We start from the raw sequence: 24,095 nt of genomic DNA on the forward strand, positions 1-24,095 counted from the left end.
CAATAGATCTGAAGCTGATCTTTGTTTTAAATAGGCTGAATATTCTACACCCATGACTCATTCTTTGTGAAAGAATATGCTGTTTGGCCTTTTCAGGGGAACTACAGTGCATCCTATGGTTTAGCATCTCAATGAGGGCTTATTCATTAGTTGAACAAAGGCTTTTTCTAGAAATGAGGATTATATTGTTAGTAATTTTAGAGGGAAAATGTCATTGTCCATTTTTATAGTTAATGTGGTGACCAAGGAAAACGGCGTCTTTTAGAAGTTTTGAAAGTATATGGGAAAAATTGTATGCTTGACCCTTTCTATTGGGAGAGTTTTGTGCTGACAGAATTTGAAGCATATATAAATACTGTTTTGTTGCTTTGGAAATATTTGGAAATTTTTTTTACCCTAAGTTTCAAGCTTTCAAAAGGAATTTATATTTTTAATTCATTATATTTGAAATTCAATTTATGAAGAAATAAAACACTAATTCTTTTAAAATTCCAATGTTTTAAGTAACAATGTACTAAATAAATGTTTTATTTTTTTGTTCCCCTATACATTAATAACCAATGGTAAGTGAGTTTTAGTGTTTTGACAAAAGATTTTAAAGGTCACAGAACAATTGTAATTTTTTCCCCATTGATTGTTAAGATCATTTTGCATAGTTTCAGCTTGCATGGTCAGTTTTATGACTGGCAGTTACTGGTGTGGCAAAGTAAGAACTGCCTGGTGTTAACTAGGTGAATTAAATTGAGAATAGACTGGAAATTCAGTTGCTAGCTGGCATTAAGGAACTGCTTGAGGTTATAGATTATGACTTTTAAATGAGACTGGTCATAATTACTAGTTTTTCTTTAGCCTCATTCAGCTTCAGGAGGAGCTTCTCTCCTCCATAGTTACACTTCTGAAGTAAGAAAGACACCACTGCATTCACCATCAACTCCCTTCAAGGGTGTTGGGGTGGAGCACAAGGGAGTTGATGGTGAATGCAGTGGTGTAATTATAATAATAATTGACTATGGGATTTAAACTAAATAAGGAAGAAAAAGAATATCTTGTGATAGACAATAAGGTGGTAGCATTGAATTAAAGGGTCTTACTGATGTTAAAGGGTTGTTGGAGCCTAGAGGGAATGTGCTGAAAAGATGACTGGTGGAAAGAAAGTAGAATACTGGAAGTTGAGATTATGAAGCATTTTCAGTTACCAATAATGACAAGTTCAGAAGTGTAACTATGGAAATGAGAAGCTGAGGTAGGAAAAAAATCATTGGAGAAAAGAACTGAGTGTATTGGAAAGATCATCGTCATGAATGATGAATGATGATGAATGAATGATGAATGATGTCGTCAGTCATGATGGGGTGGTGTCAGAGAGACTGACAGTGGGTCAGGATCTAAAAATAAGGAAATAAGGGCAGTAGTGACTTGGGTGACAACAAATGCCTGTAATAAGTTGAGGTAGTCAGTGATACAGTCTCATGACTGTAAAAATTGAGCTACTGTGAGAATAGTGTTAATGGTCCTAAGGGAGAAAGTGGTAGAAAGTTGTGTTTTGTGAAATGAGGGGTGGGGGAGTATCTTCCCAAGAATAGGCAGAGTTTTGGGGTTCTCCTTTATTTTTGCTAGTGTCCTCCTGATGGAGGTCAGGAATGCTGCAGAAGGATTCTCTTGACCCCTGCCAGATGATTGACCAGAAACATAAATATTATCTTGATGATAGCCAAATTCAGTATATTGGTGATAGGGTCAGAATAATGAGTGATTACTATCCTTTTTTAGAAATCACAAATCATCTGTATGACAAAAAGCTAAAGACCAGTGGTTTTTATTGAGGGAGAACTTAGGAGCCTGCTAGGTTTTAACATTAAAATGCCTAGCATAATGCCTTTTCCATAGGTACTCAATAAACATTTATGGTTTTCATTAGTTAAGACAGTTAAATTTTTATTTATAAGATTTATAAATAAAAATTATTTATAATTGGTTATACCTAAATATGTGACAGTAACGATGTTTCTTTTTTGTATTTTAGACTATCCCCATAAATACGGTCCTCAGGGGGGCTGTGCAGATCATTCAGTATTTGAAAGAATGAGGAAATACCAGATGACTGGTGTAGAGGAAGTAACACAGGTAAGGATTTTAACACTAGCTTGCATTTAGGAAATGGAAATGAACTTGAGGATGTATATCTGCATTTAAAAATGTATGTTCTAGAATTTCTGAAAGATTTATACCACTATGGGGAGTGTTTTTTAATGCTCAAAGAGGCCAGGTAACAGGCCAGTAAGAAAAAGATGGGGCTGAGGTTTGAATACAAATATATGTGACCCAAGAAAAATTACACGTCTAAAATATACTATCCTTTACATATTTTGTTATAAAAGAAAACAAATGTTTTATATAAACGTAAATATTTATATTAGTATTAAAATTAGAGTGACCACTTGCCTTGGTTTGCCAAGGTATTCCTCATTTTTAACACTGAACGTTGTATGTTGACAGACAATCTGATTAGTCATGTTAATAAAAATCTCAGGGCTTTTCATATTTTAATTCTTCTTTTTTTCCCCCTCCTCTTTCTTTAGTCATAGGTGACAGGTTATAGTTATTCAAAACGTAAGTTCAAAATGAGAAAACATTTTTTCTTTTATGATAAAACATTTATTGTATATTTTGGACATCCTTTCTAAAAGTAGTATGGTAGAGTAATGTTTCCTGAGCCATGAATATTTGTATTCAGATCTGTTCCTTGATCAGTAAAATGGCATAAACAGTTCTGTTTCAGGTGGGTCTTTCTAGTATTAAGTGAGATTTTATTTTTACATGTATTGAAGAAATACATATTGATCTTCTGCCATATGTCAGAGACTGTGGAAAGTTCTGGGAATATGTGGAGATTACGATGAAGGCTTATTCTTAAAAGTTTATCGTTTAATTGGAGACATCGAGAAACAATTTAGAGTTGTGGGAGATAGAAGAGGATTAAGTATAGGATGATATTCTACACATAAGAGGAATAGCTAATCTAGCCTGATAAGTATTTGAAGGCAATAATCAGACCTTAAGAATAAGTAGGAGTTAGGTTAGCCACGAAGATATGGAAAGACTATTCCAAGCAGGAGGAACAGTACGTACAAAGGCCAAGGAGACAGAAAGATCAGTAAAGAATTTTTAACATGGGGGTAGAGTTTAAGACTAGAGTTTAGGAGACTAATGAGAAGTTGTTGTAGTTATTCAGTTGAAAAGTGATAGGGGCTTGTACTGATGTACTGGCAATGTGGGTAGAGGGGATGAGATTACAGACTGTTAGATATGATAGAATTTAGCAGAGTGGCTTGATAAAATATTAAGATACAACAGAAGGTTGCATTTATTTATACCACGAGTAGAGTACCAGAAATATAATGAAAGAGTGGATATTGTTAATAGTATCAGAGAATATTATGTATTATAGAATAAATGTAACGAATTATAACACCCATATAAGGAAAATAAAAACTTTATAAAAATATTAAGGAAGATTGATTTTAAATGAATGGAGAGATATACCTTATTTGGGAAATAATATTTAATATTATAAAAATGTCAGTTCTCCCTGTATTGATTTGTAGATTCAATGGTAGTCCAATACACAGGCTTATTCACAACCCTCAATGGGTGAAAAATGTTACATGGAAAAGTAAGGACTAAGAAGAAGTAGGGCCCATTTAAAGATAATGAACAGGAAAGAGGGAAAGAGGATTTACCCTAGGAGGTATTAAGACTTGTGATAATAATTGAGAGTGTGATAGCACAGGGATGGACAGATTAACTAGTGGAATAAAAATGAGTGCTTTGAAAAAGACCCATGCATGTATGAAACCTCGTTATGTGGTAGAGATGCAATCCCAAATTAGTAAGGAAAGTAGTGGGTACCACTGAATAAATGGATCCAGAAAAAAATGTTTATTTGAAAAAAAGTCGAAGTTGGATCACGATCCTACACCATATTTACAACAAAAAAGTCCAGATGGATTGAAGTATTAAATGTCTAAAATGAAAACTTTGAAACTTGTGGATTTCACTTTCAAGCTGTGATAGAGTAACTGATACCTAACTAGGCTTTCTACAGTAAACAACTAGAAAACCAGACAAAGTATTTCTTTCCTTTTTTTTTTTTTTTTTTTCTGAGACGGAGTCTCGCTTTGTCGCCCAGGCTGGAGTGCAGTGGCGCGATCTCAGCTCACTGAAAGTGCCGCCTCCCGGGTTCGCGCTGCCTCCCGAGTTTACGCCATTCTCCTGCCTCAGCCTCTGAGTAGCTGGGACTACAGGCGCGCACCACCACGCCCGGCTAATTTTTTGTATTTTTAGTAGAGACAGGGTTTCACCGTGTTAGCCAGGATGATCTCGATCTCCTGACCTCATGATCCACCCACTTCGGCCTCCCAAAGTGCTGGGATTACAGGCGTGAGCCACAGCGCCCGGTGTCAAACAAAATATTTCAAACAATTATTTTCAAACATTAGAAAACAAGCATTGCAGGATTGAGATCTCAGAGTGAGGAAATAAATATCTCTGTGATTTCCCTGACTTTTTGAGTGGAGTCGAAATTTCAGATATGACACACAGAAGGAGATCTCAAGAAGAGTAAGTACACAACAATGTTGCTAAGTTGAAGAGTTAGAAGTAAGAATTCAGGAAGACTGAGGTGTCTGGACTTACAGGCACAATATCTGAGAGGAGAGAGCTTTGCTGAGAAAAAGCTCCAGATATCTGCACAGGTGTTGCCTTCCTTGAGTCTTAACTGAATACTAAGCTGTGCCTGCCTGCACAGGATGAAATTCTTTGAGAAAACTATGAGACAAAGAAAAACTACTGGGACTCTGTGAAATGAACAACTATCAAAAACAGTACTTGGGCCGGGTGTGAGTGGTTCATGCCTGTAATCCCAGCATTTTAGAAGGCTGAGGCAGGAGGATCACTTGAGGCCAGGAGTGCGAGACCAGCCTGGGCAACCTAGCCAGATCTCATCTCCATAATTTTTTTTTTTTTTCTAATTAGCTGAGTGTGGTGGTGAGCACCTATAGTCTCAGCTACTCTGGAGGCTGAGACAAGAGGATTTCTTGAGCCCAGGAGGTTGAGGCTGCTGTGATCCATGATTGTGCCATGGCACCCCAGTCCGGGCAGCAGTGCGAGACCCTGTCTCTCAAAAAATTACACTTAGTAGATACCTCAAGCCATGGTAGCAGGGCTAACCTAGCCCTAGAGTAGAAGCTGCTTCAGACCTGCCCTTCCTAAGCAGAAAAACAAGCCTCAAAAATGTCAAACTGCTTTTCAAATAAATTAGCTGTCTGTCAGAGAAAAGCTCAATAATATTTTTTTAAGGAGGACATTAAGTCCAGATACTCAACAATATAACAGTGTTCAACATTCAAAGAACATTACTAGATGACAAGAAACTGAAAAATATGATTCATAATAATAAGAAAAGCCACCTAAATAGAAACACAACCAGTAATTACAGACATTAACAGGCAAGGACTTTAAAATAACTATTATTAGTATGTTCAAAGAATTAAAGACATGAACACAAAAAGAAGAGAATGGAAATTCTAATAAAAAACCAAAGGAACTTCTAGGGTGAAAAGTATGTTATCTGAAGTAAAAAATTTAGTGGATAGGCTTAAAAGAGAATTAATTACTGCAGAACTCAATATGAGTATACTTGAATAAAGGAAAATGAAACAATAAACAGTATCCATATCTAAGCACAGAGAGAAAATAATAGACGTCCGGGGGAAGAGATGCAGAAAAAAAAATTTTTTAAATAATGCCTCCAAATTTTTCAGATATGAAGAAAAATTTCAATTCATGGTCCAAGAAACTCAATGAAACACACGCAGGATAAACACAAAGAAAACCATACCAGGGTATATTACAATTAAATTATTGGAAACACCTGAAAATCATAAAAAACCATAAAAGCAGCCAGAGAAAAGGAGATACATTTACATACAGGGGAACAAAGAGAAGTATAACTGGTGACTGCTCATCACACAGTGCAAACTGGAAGACACAGAATAACATCTTCAAAGTGTTGAAAGAAAGTCTGCCGAACTAGGATTCTATATTCAGTGAAAATAATTTTCAAAAACAAGGGCAAATTAAATGTCTTTTTAAATAAAAATTGAGAGAATTTGTGTCTAAGTGACCTACACTGTAAGAAACATTAAAGGAAGTTCTCAGGTGGAAAAAGATACCAGATGGAAACTCAGATATACACAGAGGAGTGAAGAACATAAAATAGTAACTACATCGATAAATATTAAGCAGTTTTTTTTCTCATTTAAAAAAATCTTCAAGAGATTATTACCTAAGTCAAAATAGTAAGGTATAATGGATTTTGTAATATACAGAGAATCAAAATTTATGACAGTAGCACAAAGGACAAGAGAAAGAAGAATGGAAGTATGTTTCTTAAACAATTTGTGAAGTGGTGTAATTTTGGCAGGTAAACTGTGCCGTGATAAAGATGGATATTGTAAACCCTAGAGCTGGGGTCAGCAAACTACTGCCTGTGGGCCAACTGTTTGCTTTTGTAAGTAAAGTTTTATTAGAACACAGCTACACCTATTCATTGATAGGTTGTCTATGGCTGCTTTTACATTATAGTGGCAGACTTGAGTAGTTGTGATAGAGAACAACTACATGTTTAAAAGTCTAAATGTTTACTATTAGGCCTTTTAAGAAAAAGTTTGCAGGAATTTCCTCTGCCCTGGAGCAACCATTGAGAAAAGAAAAGGAAATAATTTAACAGGTTAATAAAATAAATCAAATGTAATTAAAAACAGTTAAGAGAAGTTAGGAAAAAGAGAACAAAAAACAGATGGAACAAATAGAAAATAAATAGCAAGATGGTAAGTTTAAATCTAACCATATGAATGACTGTATTAAATATAAATGGACTGCTGAGGTGTGACGATTGCTTGAGGCCAAAAGTTCAAGACTAACCTGGCCAACATAGTGAGACCCTGTCTCTGTTTTTTTTAACTAAAAAAATACAAATGGACTAAGCACATGAAGAAACTGAGATGGTTAGAGTGATTAAAAAAAAAAAAGCCAGACCAAATTAGTCTAAAAGAAATGCAATTTAAATGAAAAGACACAGTTGTAACATTTAAAGAGCTAGGTGAGATGATTCACTCCTGTAGTCACAGCTTGTCGGATGCTGAGGTAGGAGGATTGCTTGAATATAGAAGGTTGAGAGTGCAGTGAGCCATGATTGATTGCGCCAGTGTAGTGTACTCCAGCCCAGGCCACAGAGTGAGAACCTATTTAAAAAAAAAAACAAAACTTATTGTTTTGGATTTGGGTCATAAAATGATGGAAAAGAAATTGGATTTAGTTAATTATGCTATGAATTAATTTTATGGATCCATATTCTCAGAGTTTATCATTAAGTACAGTCTTAAAGTCCTTAAGAAAATACAGAGAAAACGGCCGGGTGTGTTGGCTCACACCTGTAATCCCAGCAGTTTGGGAGGCCGAGGCAGCAGGATCACTAGGTCAGGAGATTGAGAGCTTCCTAACACAGGTGAAACCCCATCTCTATTAGAAATACAAAAACAAAATTAGCTGGGCATGGTGGCAGGCACCTGTAGTTCCAGCTACTCGGGAGGTTGAGGTGGGAGAATGGCATGAACCCGGGAGGTGGAGCTTGCAGTGAGCTGAGATCGCATCACTGCACTCGTGACAGAGTGAGACTCTGCCTCAAAAATAAATAAATAAATAAATAAAGTAAATAAGGAGAAAACTTCACATTTTATGAGGCCAGTGTTACTTTGATAGTCATACCAAACAGAGACATTACAAGAAAACTAAGCTACAGGCCAATATTCCTCATGAATGTAAAAGTAAAATTTCTTAAAATATTAGCAAGTGAAATCCAGCAATATATTAAAAAATAACACATTATGCTCAAATGAAGTTTATACCAGAAATGCAAAATTAACATTAGAAAATTTGTGTAATCCACCACATAAACATAATAAAGGATGAAACCCCTCTGATTATCTCAGTAGACTAGTAAAAAACATTGCCAAATTTTAACACTCAACACATGGCAAACTAAAAATAGAAGGAAGCTTTCTTAGGCTAGTAAGAGCTTTTATAAAAAACCTACAGCTGATACCATGCTTAAAAGTGAGAGACTAAGTCCTTTTCCTTTGAGACCACGAATAAAAGCTTTTTTTTCTTTTTTGAGACGGAGTCTCACTCTGTCACCCAGGGTGGAGTGCTGTGGCATGATCTCGGCCCACTGCAACCTCTGCCTCCCAGGTTCAAGTGATTCTCCCGCCTCAACTTCTTGAGTAGCTGGGATTATAGGTGCGCACCACCACATCCACCACTTTTGTGTATTTTTGGTAGAGGTGGGGTTTCACCATGTTGCTCAGGCTGGTCTTGAACTTTTGACCTCATGATCTGCACGCCTCGGCCTCCCAAAGTGCCAGAATTACAGGTGTGAGCCACTGTGCTCAGCCAAGGAACAGAAACTTTTACTCAGCATTATACTGAAAGTCCTAGCCACCACAATAAGGCAAGAAAAATAAATGAAAGGCATACAGATTATAAAGGAAGTGGTTAAAGGTAATACAAGAGTATACCTAGAAAAAGTTACTAGAATCAAGCAGACTTATCAAGGACATAGACTAAAAGTTGGTATAATCAGTTGTATTCTATATACTGGCAATGAATATTTAGAAAATGAAAAAAATTAAGTAAAACAGCATCAAAATATAAAATATGTAGAATAAATTTAACAAAATATGTGCAAGATGTGTACATGAAAAACTAGAAAATATTGCCAAGAAAAATTAAAGATCTAAATAAATTGAGAAATGTACTCTGTTTGTGGTTGGAATCCTCAATGTTAGTATGTCAGTTCTCCCCAAGTTGTTCTGCAGATTCAGTGCAGTCAGTATCAAGACTTGCAGTGGACATTTATCTAGTAATTGACAAACTGATTCTAAAAGTTATACTGAAAGGTAAAAGACCTAGAATAGACAAAACAATTTTCAAAAAAGAACAAGGATGGAAGATTCAATAGTATTTGGTTTTTAAGACTTAGTATAAAGTTAGAGTAATCAAGATAGTGTCATCTTGGCCTAAGGGTAAACATATAGGTAAATGTAGCAACATAGAGAGTTCACATGGTCAGTTGATTTTTGCAAAAGTCCCAAGGTAATTTAAAAGAGGAAAGAACAGTCTTTTCAACAAATGGTACTGGAACAATTGGATATCCATATGAAAAAAAAAATTGAGATTCACCTATACTTCACACCTTATACAAAAATTAACTCAAAATGGAAAGTAGACCTATATGCTAAAGCTAAAACTAAAACTAGGGAAAAACATAGGAGAAATTTTTGTGACTTGTGATAACAATTTCTCAAGGCACAAAAATTCCCTATGAAAAGCATGTAAACTGGACTTCATCAAAATGAAAAACCTTGCTGCAAAAAACATAGTTAAGAAAAATATGAAAACAAGCCATAGACTGAGAAAATGTCCACAATATCTCTGATAAAAGGCTTATTTTCCAGAATACGTAAAGAACTGTTATAACTCAATTAAAAAAAAAAAAAAGCACAAATGCCAATTAAAAAATGGACAGTGCACCTGGAAAGCCTTTCCAAGAAGGATAGGCACAAATAAGCCCAGACTGGGATGACTACAGTAAATACATAACTCTTCATTGCCCAGACATGAACCACCATCCACAAGCGTCCAGACCATCCAGGAAAACATGACTTCACCAAATAAACTAAATAAGGCACTGGGAACAAATCCTGAAGAATGGATCCAGAGATAGGTGACCTTTCAGACAGAGAATTAAAAATAGCTGTTTTGAAGAAACTCAGAGAAGTTCAAGATAACACAGAGAAGGAATTCAGAATACTATCAGATAAATTTAAAAAACAAATTGAAATAATTAAAAAGAATCAAGCAGAAATTCTAGAGTTGAAAAATGCAATTGATGTACTGAAGAATGCATCAGAGTCTCTTAGTAACAGAATTGGTAAAAGAATTAGTGAGCTTGAAGACAACTTTGAAAATATAAAGTCAGAGACAAAAGAAAAAGGAATACTCTAAAAGAATGAAGAACACCTATAATATCTAGGAAATAGCCTCAAAAGGGCAAACGTAAGAATCATGGCCTTAAAGAGGAGGTAGAGAAAGAGATAGGGGTAAAAAGTTTATTCAAAGGGATAATACCAGAGAACTTCTCAAACCTAGAAAAAGATATGAACATGTAAGTGTAAGGAGGTTATGAAGCACTAAGCAGATTTAACCCAATGAAGACTAACTCAAGGCATTTAATAATCAAACCAGCAAAGGCCGTAAAGAAAAGGTCCTAAAAGCAGCAAGAAAAAAGAAACAAATAACCTGCAGTGGAGCTCTAAGAGATTTGGCAGCAGACTTTTCAGTGGAAATTTTACAGGCCAGGAGAGAGTGGCATGATGTGTTTAAAGTGCTGAAGGAAAAAGTTTTTTATCCTATAGCAGTGTATTCAGGGAAATAGCCTTCAAACACAAAGGAGAAATAAAGACTTTCCCAGACAAACAAAAATGGATAGATTTCATCAACACCAGACTTGTCCTACAAGAAGTGCTAAAGAGAGTACTTCAGTCAGAAAGAAAAGGATGTGAATGAGCAGTAAGAAATAATACGATGATATAAAACTCATCGGTAATAAGTACACAGAATATTGTGTATCTGTTATTGTATATAAATTGCTCATATCTTGGGTAGAAAGACCAAATGATGAACTGATAAAAAATAACATTTCAGGGTATAGACACTACAAGAAGGCATGAATAGAAACAAGCTTAAAAAGCAGGGGGACAAAGTTAAAGTTTTTATTAGTCTTCTTTTTGCTTCTTTAGGCAATCACTGTTGTCGTCAGTTTAAAATGATGATTGTAAGATAGTATTTGCAAGCCTCATGGTAACTTCAAATCAAAAAACATATGATAGATACACAAAATAAGAAGCAAGAAATTAAATCATACCACCGGAGAAAATCAGCTTCACTAGAGGGAAGACAGGAAGGAAAGAAGGAAGAGAAGGCCACAAAACAACCAGAAACAAATAACAAAATAGCAGGAGTAAGTCCTTACTTATCAGTAATAACACTGAATGTCAATAGACCAAACTCTTTAATCAAAAGACATAGAGTAGCTAAATAGATTAAAAAACCCCAAAGATCCAGTGATCTATTGCATACAAGAAACACATTTTACCTGTAAAGTTACACATAGACTGAAAATAAAATGGTGGAAAAAGATATTCCATTCCAGTGGAAACCAGAAGAGCAGGAATAGCTATACTTGTATCAGTCAAAATAGATTTCAGGACAAAAACTGTAAGAGACAAAGATGGTCACTATATAATTATAAAGGGGGCCAGGCCTGGTAGCTCACGCCTGTAATCTTAGCAGTTTGGGAGGCTGAGGTGGGTGGATCACCTGAGGCCAGGAGTTTAAGACCACTCTGGCCAATATGGTGAAATCCTGTCTTTATTAAAAATACAAAAATTAGCTGGGTGTGGTGGTGGGCATCTGTAATCCCAGCTACTTGGGAGGCTGAGGGAGGAGAATCACTTGAACCCAGGAGATGGAGGTTGCAGTGAGCTGAGATCGGGCCACTGCACTCCAGTCTGGGTGACAGACCAAGACTTTGTCTCAAAAAAAAATATATATATATATATATTTTTATATAAATATATAAATATAAATATATATATATATGTCAAGGAGTCAATTCAGCAAGAGGATTTAACAACTGTAAAAATATATATTAATATAGTTTGGATATTTGTCTCTGCTCAAACTTTCTGTTGAATTGTAATCCTCAGTGCTGGAGGTGGGACCTGGTGGGAGGTGTTTGGATCATGGGGGCAGATCCCCCATGGCTTGGTGCTGTTTTTGTGATAGTGAGTTCTCGTGAGAATTGGTGGTTTAGAAGTGTGTGGCACCTCCCCCTACAGACACTCTTGCTTGCTCCTGCTTCCAGCGTGTCATGTGCCTGCTCCCCCTTCACCTTTTGCCCGTGCTTACAAGCTTTCTGAGACCTCTCTAGAAGCCAAGCAGATGCCAGCACCATGCTTCCTGTAAAGCCTGCAGAACCATGAGCCAATTAAATCTCTTTTCTTGATAAATTACTCAGTCTCAGTTATTTCTTTATAACAATGCAAAAATGGCCTAATACATATATGTACCCAATACTGGAACACCCAGATATGTAAAGCAAATATTATTAGAGCTAAAGAGAGAGAGATTTCAATACAATAATAGCTGAAGACTTTAATACCACTTTCAGCAATGGATAGACCTTCCAGACAGAAAATCAACAAAGAAACATTGGACTTAATCTTCAGTATAGAAAAAATGGACCTAATAGGTATTTATAGACCATTTCATCCAATGGCTGCAGAATACACATTTTTTTCTCCTCAGCACCTGGGTCATTCTCAAGAATAGACCATATGTTTGGTTATAAAACAAGTCTTCAAACGTTCAAAAAATTGCAATAATATCAGGTATCTTCTCTGACTACACTCGAATAAAACTAGAAATCAATAACAAAAAGAGTCTTTGAAACTATACAATTACATGGAAAGTAAACCGTATGCTGCTGAATGACCAGTAGGTGAGTGAAAAAATTAAAAAGAAAATTGGAAAATTTCTTGAAGAATTGATAATGGAAACACAACTTACTGGCTGGGAGTGGTGGCTCATGTCTGTAATTCCAGCACTTTAGCAAGGTGATGTGGAATGATCATTTGAGCCCAGGAGTTTGACACCAGCCTGGGGTCTGTAGTGAGAACTTTTCTTTACAAAAAGTTTTAAAAGTAGCCAGGTATGGTGGTGCATGCCTTTAGTCGCAGGTCCTTGGGAGGCTGAGACAGGAGGATTGCTTGAACCCAGGAGGAGGAGGTTGCAGTGAGCAAGATTGTGCCACTGTACTGCAGCCTGGGCAACAGAGGGAGATGCTGTCTCAAAAAACAAAGAAAACACAACATACCAAAACCTATGGGATACAGTAAAAGTAGTACTAAGAGGAAAGTTTATGTAGCTATAAATGCCTGCATCCAGAAAGAAAGAAAACTTCAAATAAATACCCCAATGATGCATTTTGCAAGAGCAAACCAAACCCAAAATTAGTAGAAGAAAAGAAATAATAAAGATCAGAGCAGAAGTAAATGAAATAGAAATGAAGACAATATAAAAGATCAAAGAAACAAAAAGTTGTTTTTTGAAATCGTAAAATTGATAAACTTTTAGCCAGACTAAGAAAAAAGAAGACCTAAATAAATAAAATCAGAGATGAAAAAGGAGACATATTATAAGTGGTATAGATGAAATTCAAAGGATCATTAGTGGGTACTTTGAGCAACTATATGCCAATAAATTGCAAAATGTAGAGGAAATGGATACATTTTTAGACACATACAACCTACCAGGATTGAACCATGATGTTCAAAACCTGAACAGACCAATGACAAATAATGAAATTGAATCTGTAATAAAAAGTCTTCCAGTAAAGAAAAGCCTGGGACCCAGGGGCTTCACTGTTGAATTCTACCAAATATTTAAAGTATAACTAATACCAATTGTACTGAAACGATTCCAAAAAATAAAGCAGGAGGGAAAATTTCAAACTCATTCTAGGAAGCCAGTATTACTCTGATACCAAAACCAGATAAAGGCAGCAAAAAAAGAAAACGGCAGGCCATCATGTCTCATGAATATTGATGGAAAAATTACCAACAAAATGCTAGCAAACTGAATCAGCAATTCATTAAAAAGATCATTCATCATGACTAAGTGGGATTTATCCCAGGGATGCAAGAATGGTTCAATGTACGCAAATCAGTCAGTGTGATACATCATAACAGAATGCCTTCATTCATATAACTTCATATAACTTCAAAGTTATATGATCATTTCAACTGATGCTGAAAAAGCAGTTGATAAAATTCAACATCCCTTCATGATAAAAATGCTAAAAAAATTGTGTATAGAAGGTACGTATCTCAACATAATAAAAGTGATATACAGCAGATCCATAGCTAGTATCATACTGAATGGGCAAAAACTGAAAGCCTTTTTTGTAAGATTGGGAACACAAGAAAGATGCCTACTTTCACCACTGTTATTCAACATAGTACTGGAAGTCCTAGCTAGAGCAGTCAGAGAAGTGAGAGAAATAAAGTGCCCCCAGATTGGAAATGAAGAAGTCAAAATATGCCTGTTTGCAGATTTTTATAATCTTATATTTGGAAAAACCTGAAGACTCCACCAAAAAACTATTAGAACTGACAAACAAATACAGTAAAGTTGCAGGATACAAAGTCAACATAAAAAAATCAGTAGCATTTCTACTGTTGTTTCCAATAACAGTCTGAAAAAGAAAAGCAATTCTATTTGCAATAACCACAAATAAAGTTACATACCTAGGAATTAACCAAAGAAGTGAAAGATCTCTACAATGAAAAGTATAAAACACTGATGAAAGAAATCGAAGAGGACACAAAAAAATGGAAGGACATTCTATGTTCATATATTGGAAGAATCAGTGTTGTTAAAATGTTCATATTACAAAAAGCAATACAGTTGCTACCAAAATACCATTGTCATTCTTCACAGAAATAGAAAAAACCATTTGAAATGTTTTATGGAGCCAGAAGAAACTCAGAATGACCAATGCTGTCCTGAGCAAAAAGAACAAAATTGGAGGAATCATATTACCTGACTTCAGATTATACTGTAGAGCTGTAGTAACCGAACAACATGGCACTGGCATGAAAACAGACACATAGACCCATGGAACAGAATAGAGACCTCAGAAACAAATTGATACACCTACAGTGCATTTTTTACAGTGGCGCCAAAAACACACATTGGGGTAAAGATAATCTCTTCAATAAATGGTGCTGGGAAAACTGGGTATCGGTATGCAGAGGAATGAAACTAGACCTCTATTTCTCATCATATACAACAATCGAATAAAAATGAATTAAGACTTAAATTTAAGTGCTCAACTGTGAGACTGCTACAAGAAAACATTGAAGAAACTCCCCACTTTTATGTGGACAAAAATTTATTGAGTAAAACCCCATAAGCACAGGCAACCAAAGCAAAAATGGACAAATGGATCACATCAAGTTAAAAGCTTCGGCTCAGCAAAGGATACAATTAACAAAGTGAAGAGACAACCCACAGAATGGGAGAAAATATTTGCAAACTACTTGTCTGACGGGATTAATAACCAGAATATATAAGGAGCTGAAATAACTATATAGAAAAAAATCTAATCTGATTAAAAAATGGCCAAAATATCTGAAGAGACATTTCCTAAAAGACATACAAATGGCAAACACGCATATGAAAAGGTGCTCAACATCATTGATCCTCAGAGAAATGCAAATAAAAATTACAATGAAATATCGTCTCACCCCAGTAAAAATTGCTTTTATCCAAAAGACAGGCAATAACAAATGCTGGTGAGGATGCGGGGAAAAGGAAACCCTCATACACTGTTGGTGGGAATGCAAATTAGTACAACTACAATGGAGAATAGTTTGGAGGTTCCTCAACAAACTAAAAATAGAACTACCATAATCCAGCAATCGCACTGCTGCAGATCTACCCAAAGAGATATATCATATAGATAGCTGCACTCCCATGTTTGTTGCAGCACTGTTCACAAAGGCAGGATTTGGAAGCAGCCTAAGTGTCCGTTAATAGATGAATGGATAAAGAAAATGTGGTACATATACACAATAGAGTACTGTTTAGCCATAAAACAGAATTAGATTCTGTGATTTGTGACAACATGGATGGAACTGGAGGTCGTTATGTTAAGTGTAATAAGCTAGGCACAGAAAGACAAACTTCACGTATTCTCACTTATTTGTAGGAGCTAAAAATTAAAATAATTGAACTCATGGAGATAGAGAGTAGAAGGATGGTTACTAGAGGGTGTAATAAGTATTAGAGCAGTGGTGGGGGAAGTGGGGATGGTTAATGGGCACAAAAACATGTTAGAAAGAATGAATAAGACCTAGTATTTGAAAGCACAGCAGGGCAACTATAGTCAATAATAATTAAATTGTACATTTTAAAGCAACTAAAAGAGTGTAATTGTATTTTTTGTAACAAAAAGGATAAATGCTTGAGGGGATGGGCTCACCATTTAACATGATGTGATTTCCACATTGCAGTACTGTATCAAAGTATTATATATCTTATGTACCCCATAAATATATATACCTATTATGTACCCACAAAATTTAAAAATAAAAAAATTTAATAGATAATGGGCAAAACATTTGAAAACACACTTCACAAAAGATGTTATAAAATATTTTGGATTTTGATCTGGAGAAATGTTTTGAAAACATAAAACTTTTCAGTATAAAAAAGATGAATATATTTTACTACATGAATATTAAAAATAAAAGGCATCTTAAAGTGAAGGCAAGTTATAAAGTTTGTATAAAATATTATGTGTTCACAAAGTATAAAATTAATAAAGAATTGTTTTTAAGAAGTAGAGAACAACTGATTAGTACAACTAATATAAAGCAACGTGGCCTGAAAATAAAAATACTTTATTTTTATTTGTATATGTATATCTCCATATATGTGTTTTGTATATTTGTATGTATTTATTTGAAGGCATTGGAAAGATAACATGACTGTGAAGTAGTATGGGACCAAGATCTTAGAAAAAAGTATACACCTAGAATGGTGATCCTGGTATTTGGTTCTACCTTTTCTCCAGGTGTGTCTTTGAGTTTCTGAGGAGGTAGCTGAGAGACTGAGAGGGAGAGTAGAACTGTGCAGATTTATTAGGTTGAGGATGAAAATATTGTTTAGGATCTGCGCAGAAGAGCTATTGGTTGGGACCTTGAAGGACTACTCCCTAAGAGTAAGGGTATAAATCATAAAATGTTCAACCTCTCCTCACAGGGATTAAAGTTTCACACCACATCTCAGTCCCTGATTGGATTAAGGTGATGCAGGATTACTAGTGCACCGAGCCTAACTCTGCTTACTAGAAGTGAAAGTAAATCTTTTGAGAAAGGTGTCAGTCACAACCTCACATTAAATCTGTGGTTATCCATATACATAGCCTGGCACTCAGTTCAATGTAACCAGTATATGAACTAACAAAACAACATGATGGAAGAACAAGAGAGTCAACCGACAAAGGAAATGGTACCTGGATAAGAAAATTATCTGACACAGACTTTAATATATTCAAGTCATAAAGACTAAATTTAAAATTTTAGCAGAAAATTGAAAATTAAGAAAAGAACTGATGGGAAATTTAGAATTGACAAATATAACAACAAAAATTAGGAATTTGATGGATTTAGATTTGGATAATATAAGAAAATAGAGCCAATTGCTAAGAAAAGGATGGAAAATACAGAAAAGAGCATAAGAGAAATAGATGATACGTTCAGAAAGTCTAATATATGTATTATGTAATTGATGTCCTAGAAGGAGGAAAATGGAGAGTCAAGTAAGGACAGGTAATGGCTGAGAATTTTTCAAATGTAACAGAGAGATATCAAACAACAAATTCATTAAGCCCTGTAATTAGGACAGGATAAATACTTTACAGTGAAAACAATACCATAGCACATTATTTGAGAAGTCTGAAAGCCCAAGATATAATCTTAAAAGCAACCAGTGAGAAAAAGTTTAACCACTCTTAAAAAAGCAACAGAAAACATAGCAGCTCATTTCTCATTGGAAACAGTTGAAACCAAAAGACAGTAGGATATGCTGAAACAGAGAAACTACCCTCCTCTAGGATGCTGTACTCAGAAAAATAGATAAAAGTAAAATTAACACATTTCAAATGGAATATATAACCATCTGACACACTGAAAGTAGTTTTTTTCCTGGTGAAAAGATTGCAGGCTCAAATGCTAACTTGTAGATGAAGTATTGAATAAAGAACACGTTAGATAATTTTAAATTAATTTTTACCGTATACTACAAAGCACTTTTTCATATTTCAGACTGATTTCTTATTTAAAACCTTTCTTTAAATAGGATTTTCATATTAAAGCATCCAGTTTTTTTTTTTTTTTTTTTTTGGTCTGGAGTAGAAAATCTTGCATATATAAAACTTCAACATTAGCTAAAATAAATTCCTTTTTGTGTAGAATAACATGATTGTAAATATTAACTGCATTTCACAAATACGTGGATTTGAAATACTTCTCAATATTTGAGTCATTTACAAACTGTGTTAACTGAGACCTGGAGACCATCTAAATGAAAATCCTGAGTAGAATAGTATTCAAGGTAGGCTTTGGGGACAGTTCCCCCACATGTTACACTATTTCAGTAGTATTGGTACCCATGAATAATACAAATTGTTTTAAAAATGAGTTTTATTGTGTATATATCAGGTATACTACATGATGTTATGAGATACATGTAGATAGTCAAAATGGTTACTATAGTGAAGCAAATAAACATTTCTATCATTTCACATAGTTACGCTTTTTTGTGTGTATGGGATATAGTACAAATTTTTCATTTTGTGTATGTTCACATGGAATTATTAAGGGAGAAGGAAATGTCAAGGAAGAAGAAATTGTGATTTAAAATTCAATTTGGGTTCTATATTACTGTGCCATCAAAAATATTTAAGATGATCCTTTTAGGTGTTTACATATGTTTGACTCTTTGGATTCAATAGCAGTGGTAATTCTTTGAAGAAATACTTATTGAGGCCAGGCACAGTGGCTCATGCCTATAATCCCAGTACTTCGGAGAGCTGAGACAGGAGGATTACTTGAGATCAGGAGCTCATGACCAGCCTGGGCAACATAGGAAGACCTCCGTCTCTATAAAAAAAATTAGCCAGGCATGGTGATACATGCTTATAGTCCCAGCTACTTGGGAAGCTTAGGCGGGAGGATTGTTTGAGCCCAGGAGTTTAAGGCTGCATTGAGCTGTGATCATGCCACTGCAGTCCAGCCTGGGTAACAGAGCGAGACTCTCAAAAGAAATACTTGGTGGGTGTGGTGGCTCATGCCTGTAATCCTAGCACTTTGGGAGGCCAAGGAGGGCGGATCATAAAGTCAGGAGATCGAGACCATCCTGGCTAACATGGTGAAACCCTGTCTCTTCTAAAAATTCGAAAACAAAATTAGCCAGGCGTGGTGACGGGCACCTGTAGTCCCAGCTACTCCTGAGGCAGAGACGGGAGAATGGCGTGAACCCGGGAGGCGGAGCTTGCAGTGAGCCAAGATCGCGCCACTGCACTCCAGCCTGGGCGACAGAGTGAGACGCTTGTCTCAAAAAAAAAAAAAAATAGTGTGTACTTTTTGCTGCCAAGTCTTTGTTAGGTGGTAGCATTACAGTGAGGATCAAACAGAGATAATTTCTTCTTTCCAGAACTTACATTCTAGTGGGTGAAGTGGGATGTGGACAGAAATTAAATAATCCCACAAATAAATGTAAGGTTGCACTGTGTAAGAGACATTGGTATATGGTTCTGTGGAGTGGTATAATGGATAAATTGACCTTCTCGAAGTCTAAAGGAAGAAGGAAGCCATTAACAGGATCAGAATAGGTAGTGTCAGCATGTGCAAAGACTGTGGCAGGAGATAGACTGTGTGTTGGAGGATTGGAAAGAAAGCGTGTATAGCTGTACCACAGACAGCTAGAGTTGGGTAACATAACAGGGTTTCTTTGTGAAGTAATATGGAATGAGAAAAGCTGCATAGTTAAGTAGAGGCTGTGCAATGTTGATATTTGGGGGAGCATGTAAAGAATATTGGGCTTAATCTTTAGAGCAATAGGAAGTCATTGAAATACATTATTGAGGTGGATGACATATTCAAATTTGCAGTTTGAAAAGATTGCAGTATGGAGAAGAGATCTAAGGCCATTAGTGGCTATTGGTTGATTAAATTGATTTTACTACAGTATTCTAGATAAGAAGTAATGGTAGCTTGGGCTAGAGTGGTGGAGCCAGAAATAATGGGTAGATACCTTAGGTATTTAAGAGATAAACTTGACAGAACTGGATGGTAGATGGGTATTAGATGTGAGGTAGAGAAGATATCAAAGTATTATAAGCTATTACACAACTCGCTTTAGATTTAAATGAATACATATTAAAATATATGTTTTGAAAATGTTTAAAAGTGAAGGAGTTCTTTGAATAGATAGTAAATTATCTATATGGAGAAGATTATGAGACAGTGATTTTAGGAACTTTTAATGACAGCAGAAATACCTATGGTGTTATATAAAGCAGAGTAAGAAATTGTTTATAGTATGTATTCTTAATTAGATAAAATGATAGTATTAAAGCATGCTAATTATCAAAAATGACTCTTTTTGATGTATAGATACCTCAAGAAGAACATGCTGCTAATGGTCCAGAACTCCTGAGGAAAAAACGTACAACTTCAGCTGAAAAAAATACTTGTCAGCTTTATATTCAGACTGATCATTTGTTTTTTAAATATTACGGAACACGAGAAGCTGTGATTGCTCAGGTATTTCTGATTATGCGCTATTTTAGTAGTTCCCGTATTGTTTTATAATACCTTTTCTTTCCTTTAAAAATTTAAGTTAGTATATTCTCTTTTTGGGAAAAAGTATGCATTTTCAGTTGTGACGTGATAAAATGTGTAAGATAAGTACATGGATAACTGAAAGACTAGTTGGGATATTTTAGTGTCAAAAGACAGGGGTAAGACAATGATTTCCTGAAGGAGATGATGACACTGAAGTTTAGCTTTGGAAAGGGAGTTGAATTTTCCATTTGTGGTCTTAAAGGACGGAAAGATGGAGGAATCCTTCCAACTGGAAGTATTTAATTATATTCTGTATTTTTACTGTATATAGCACTTTCTTAGTTACATTATTACTTGCACTTGTGTCTTCTCAACCCTCATTAAAGTATAAATATTTTGCGGGTACCCTTCAAAATGTCCTTCGTGTTAAAGGTACCCAGTAAGAATTTGATGAGTGAACTTTTGACTGAAAGGATTTGAAATGGAGAAGATGGAGGTACCACTAGTATAAATGATTCATTTTGGTGGTGAGGATGAACTTATTTTTAAACATGTGTAAAAGCTGGGTGGTTCTTCCCTTAGGATTTTGAAAATGTGAAACTAGAGCTTGAGGGAAGGGTTGCCTTGAGAGATTGAATGTGGAAAGAATGAAACCAAAGGAGAAGAAATTGGAGCTATCTGTATATGGTGAATAGGTTGAGGAGGAGAAGCTAGTGAGGAAAAACGTAATAGTTAATGAGGTAGGAGATTTTCTAGGATTTACCAAGGAAGAAATACATTTCAAGACAAAAATACCATGAATTTATAATGAGCCCTATGAGCACAGCTAGGAATTTCATTAGCAGTGTTTGGCAGCCTGGGCTACCTTTGAAGTTATTATTGTTAATGCTTTTACTTGACCATCTTGTTTTATGTTTTTACAGTTTCTTTGAAAATAACTTTGAGAGTATACATATATGTTTTTACACAAATCGTAGCAAGAGTACTTTTTGTAAATGAAGTTAGGAAGGTTGTCTACAGAGTGGTTTAGAAGCTAGAAAGTTTAGTTGGGGGTCAGCTAGGTAAACGGATGCTTTTGGGTTTATCATCGTTTATCTCCTTGTAGAATTTAGCAAAATCTGAATGTATATTTATTATACTTGTATTATCTCCCTCTTTTCTTCCCCTACTAAAGTAAGCCTCTGTAAATTTATAGGGACCTTCTGTATTTTGTTCACCACTATATCCCCATTGCCTAAAACAGTGCCAAGAATATAGAAAGTGGTCAACAAAGCTTACAGAACGTGTACTAGCGCAGCAATAGAAGGATTAAAGTCAGGGAATGACTGTGTGTCCTGAACTGTCAGGGAAGTTTTTATAAAAATGTTTGAGCTGAGTCCGAAGGATAAATAGAGAAAGATACTCCAGGCATAGGATGTACGTGAAAAGGAATGAACGTGTGACATTGTAGGATTGGATTGAGGAAACAAAACTTTTATGTGACTGAAACAAGAGTGTATGTTTGGGCCGGTTGTGGTGACTCATGCCTGTAATGCCAGCACTTTGGGAGGCTGAGGTGGGTGGATCATTTGAGGTCAGGAGTTCGAGACCAGACTGGCCAACATAGTAAAACCTGTCTCTACTAAAAATACAAAAATTAGCTGGGCATGGTGGTAGGCGCCTGTAATCCCAGCTATTCGGGAGGCTGAGGCAGGGGGATCACTTGAATCTGGGAGGCAGAGGTTGCAGTGAGCCAAGATTGCAGCACTGCACTCTAGCCTGGGCAACAGAGCAAGACTCTGTCTCCAAAAAAAAAAAAAACAAAAAAAGCAAGTGGGCATGTTTGTTGTTGGCCAGAGGAGTCTGGAAAAGAAAATAGAATCTCCCCTGTCAGCGCAACTCACTAATCTTTTTCATGTTTCTGTCCAGTATATAATGTTGACATTTTAAAATGTGAATGTGGTGGGACATGAATAATTATTGATTTTGAAAATGGAAATTTATAATCTTTTTCATCTTTCAACATTGCCTCTAAAATGTTCTTTTTTTTAAATCATAGATATCCAGTCATGTTAAAGCGATTGATACAATTTACCAGACCACAGACTTCTCCGGGATCCGTAACATCAGTTTCATGGTGAAACGCATAAGAGTAAGGAACTTAAATAGTTAAAAACACTTAAAAAGTGCAACAATCCAGACCATGTTTACACACACACAAAAAAGCTTGCTTTTAATTTTATCTTTATGAATTAAATAATTTAAATTAAATTGTATCTGTTGATGCAGTTTTTTACTCCTGGCATTTACACATGTACACACACACAGATACTTGGGTTTATGATTTAAGAATTAAATGTGTAAAGTCTTAATCCAGACTGCAATAGAGGTAAAGTGTGTTTTCAGTCTGTCTGATTAACATATTATTAAGAAAGCTCTGACTCTTCAATGACTACGGATATAGTACTTGACTTTTTCCCCCTAACATTATCCTTCAGTTTCCTAAAATTTGCTTTGTGCAATATTTTTCACTGTGTGTTCCATTTGGTGTTCCAGGGGAGAAAGAGGATAAATACAGTGTTTAAATAAAATTGGAAGTTGGAAAAACCCTTAATACTATAATCTTCTTGAAAATTCACAACTCACAGTAACATATATCAAGTTTTGAGAAGTCTTCAGGAAAGAAACCCATATGTTTCTAAATTTTTGACCATGAAACTTTTTTTTTAGAAAAAATATATTAACATGAACAGATTCCAAAATACTTTAGGCATTTTGAGAAAAGCTGATCTAGAGCCATAGGGTCACATAGTATTAGTTTTAATGTTATAAATTACAGGTAAATAAATAAATTACTGACAAATTTAGGCTATTTTTTCAAAAAATTTCTGAATATTCTAAATATATATGTATAGCTTTTTAAGAAACAGTATTTATATACTAAATAAACAACCGAACTTAAAAAAATCATCCTTTCACAAAAGTATTTGCTGCAGGGTTCCTTAATATTTATGCTTTCCTAGTTTTCTTCAAATATGGTTAGATAAAATGTCTATACTAGAAAATTTTAGTATATACATTCAGCCACATAGCTGTAGGTAGTCCTTAAATTTAGAAGTAGTATGATTAAATCTTAAATTGAATTTTCTTAAGGTGAAATATGATTTACTGATTTACAGTATAAGAATTGTTCATAATTAATTGCTTTCATGTATTCTGTGAGCAATATAAATCCTTAAATGAGCAAGTAACAATGATAAGAAGTATTAAGTGTTGCTGTTTAGTAGGCAGAGCAATAAAATGCAAGTAATGAAAAGTAGAGAACACCTCAACACGTTTTAGTGATGCCCTTTGAGGAAAATGATTTGTATTATGAAGAAATGCATGTGTATAAGTAAATAATGTGGTAGTTGGTTGTTTTTAGACCTTAACTCTTATTAAAACTTTAATAAAGTTTTATCTGTTGAAGGTTGTTCACAACCTATTAATTTAAAATTTATATTCTGTCAGCAAATATTA

The 24,095-nt window shown here is 35.2% G+C and overlaps 1 protein-coding gene across 2 annotated transcripts in view; it reads left to right on the forward strand.

Annotated features, from left to right (window-relative positions):
* The window catches only part of ADAM10 (ADAM metallopeptidase domain 10), an 86,382-nt gene that overhangs the window by 15,178 nt on the left and 47,109 nt on the right, over nucleotides 1–24,095 (forward strand). For both annotated transcript variants that reach the window (XM_031668616.1, XM_031668617.1), the window contains exons 3-5: nucleotides 2,024–2,124; nucleotides 20,427–20,576; nucleotides 22,636–22,728. In XM_031668616.1, the coding sequence (XP_031524476.1) occupies nucleotides 2,024–2,124; nucleotides 20,427–20,576; nucleotides 22,636–22,728 (344 nt within the window). The remainder of the gene's footprint in view (nucleotides 1–2,023; nucleotides 2,125–20,426; nucleotides 20,577–22,635; nucleotides 22,729–24,095) is intronic.

The sequence above is a fragment of the Papio anubis genome, chromosome 7 (genome assembly GCF_008728515.1).
Source record: "Papio anubis isolate 15944 chromosome 7, Panubis1.0, whole genome shotgun sequence".
NCBI lineage: Eukaryota > Metazoa > Chordata > Mammalia > Primates > Cercopithecidae > Papio > Papio anubis.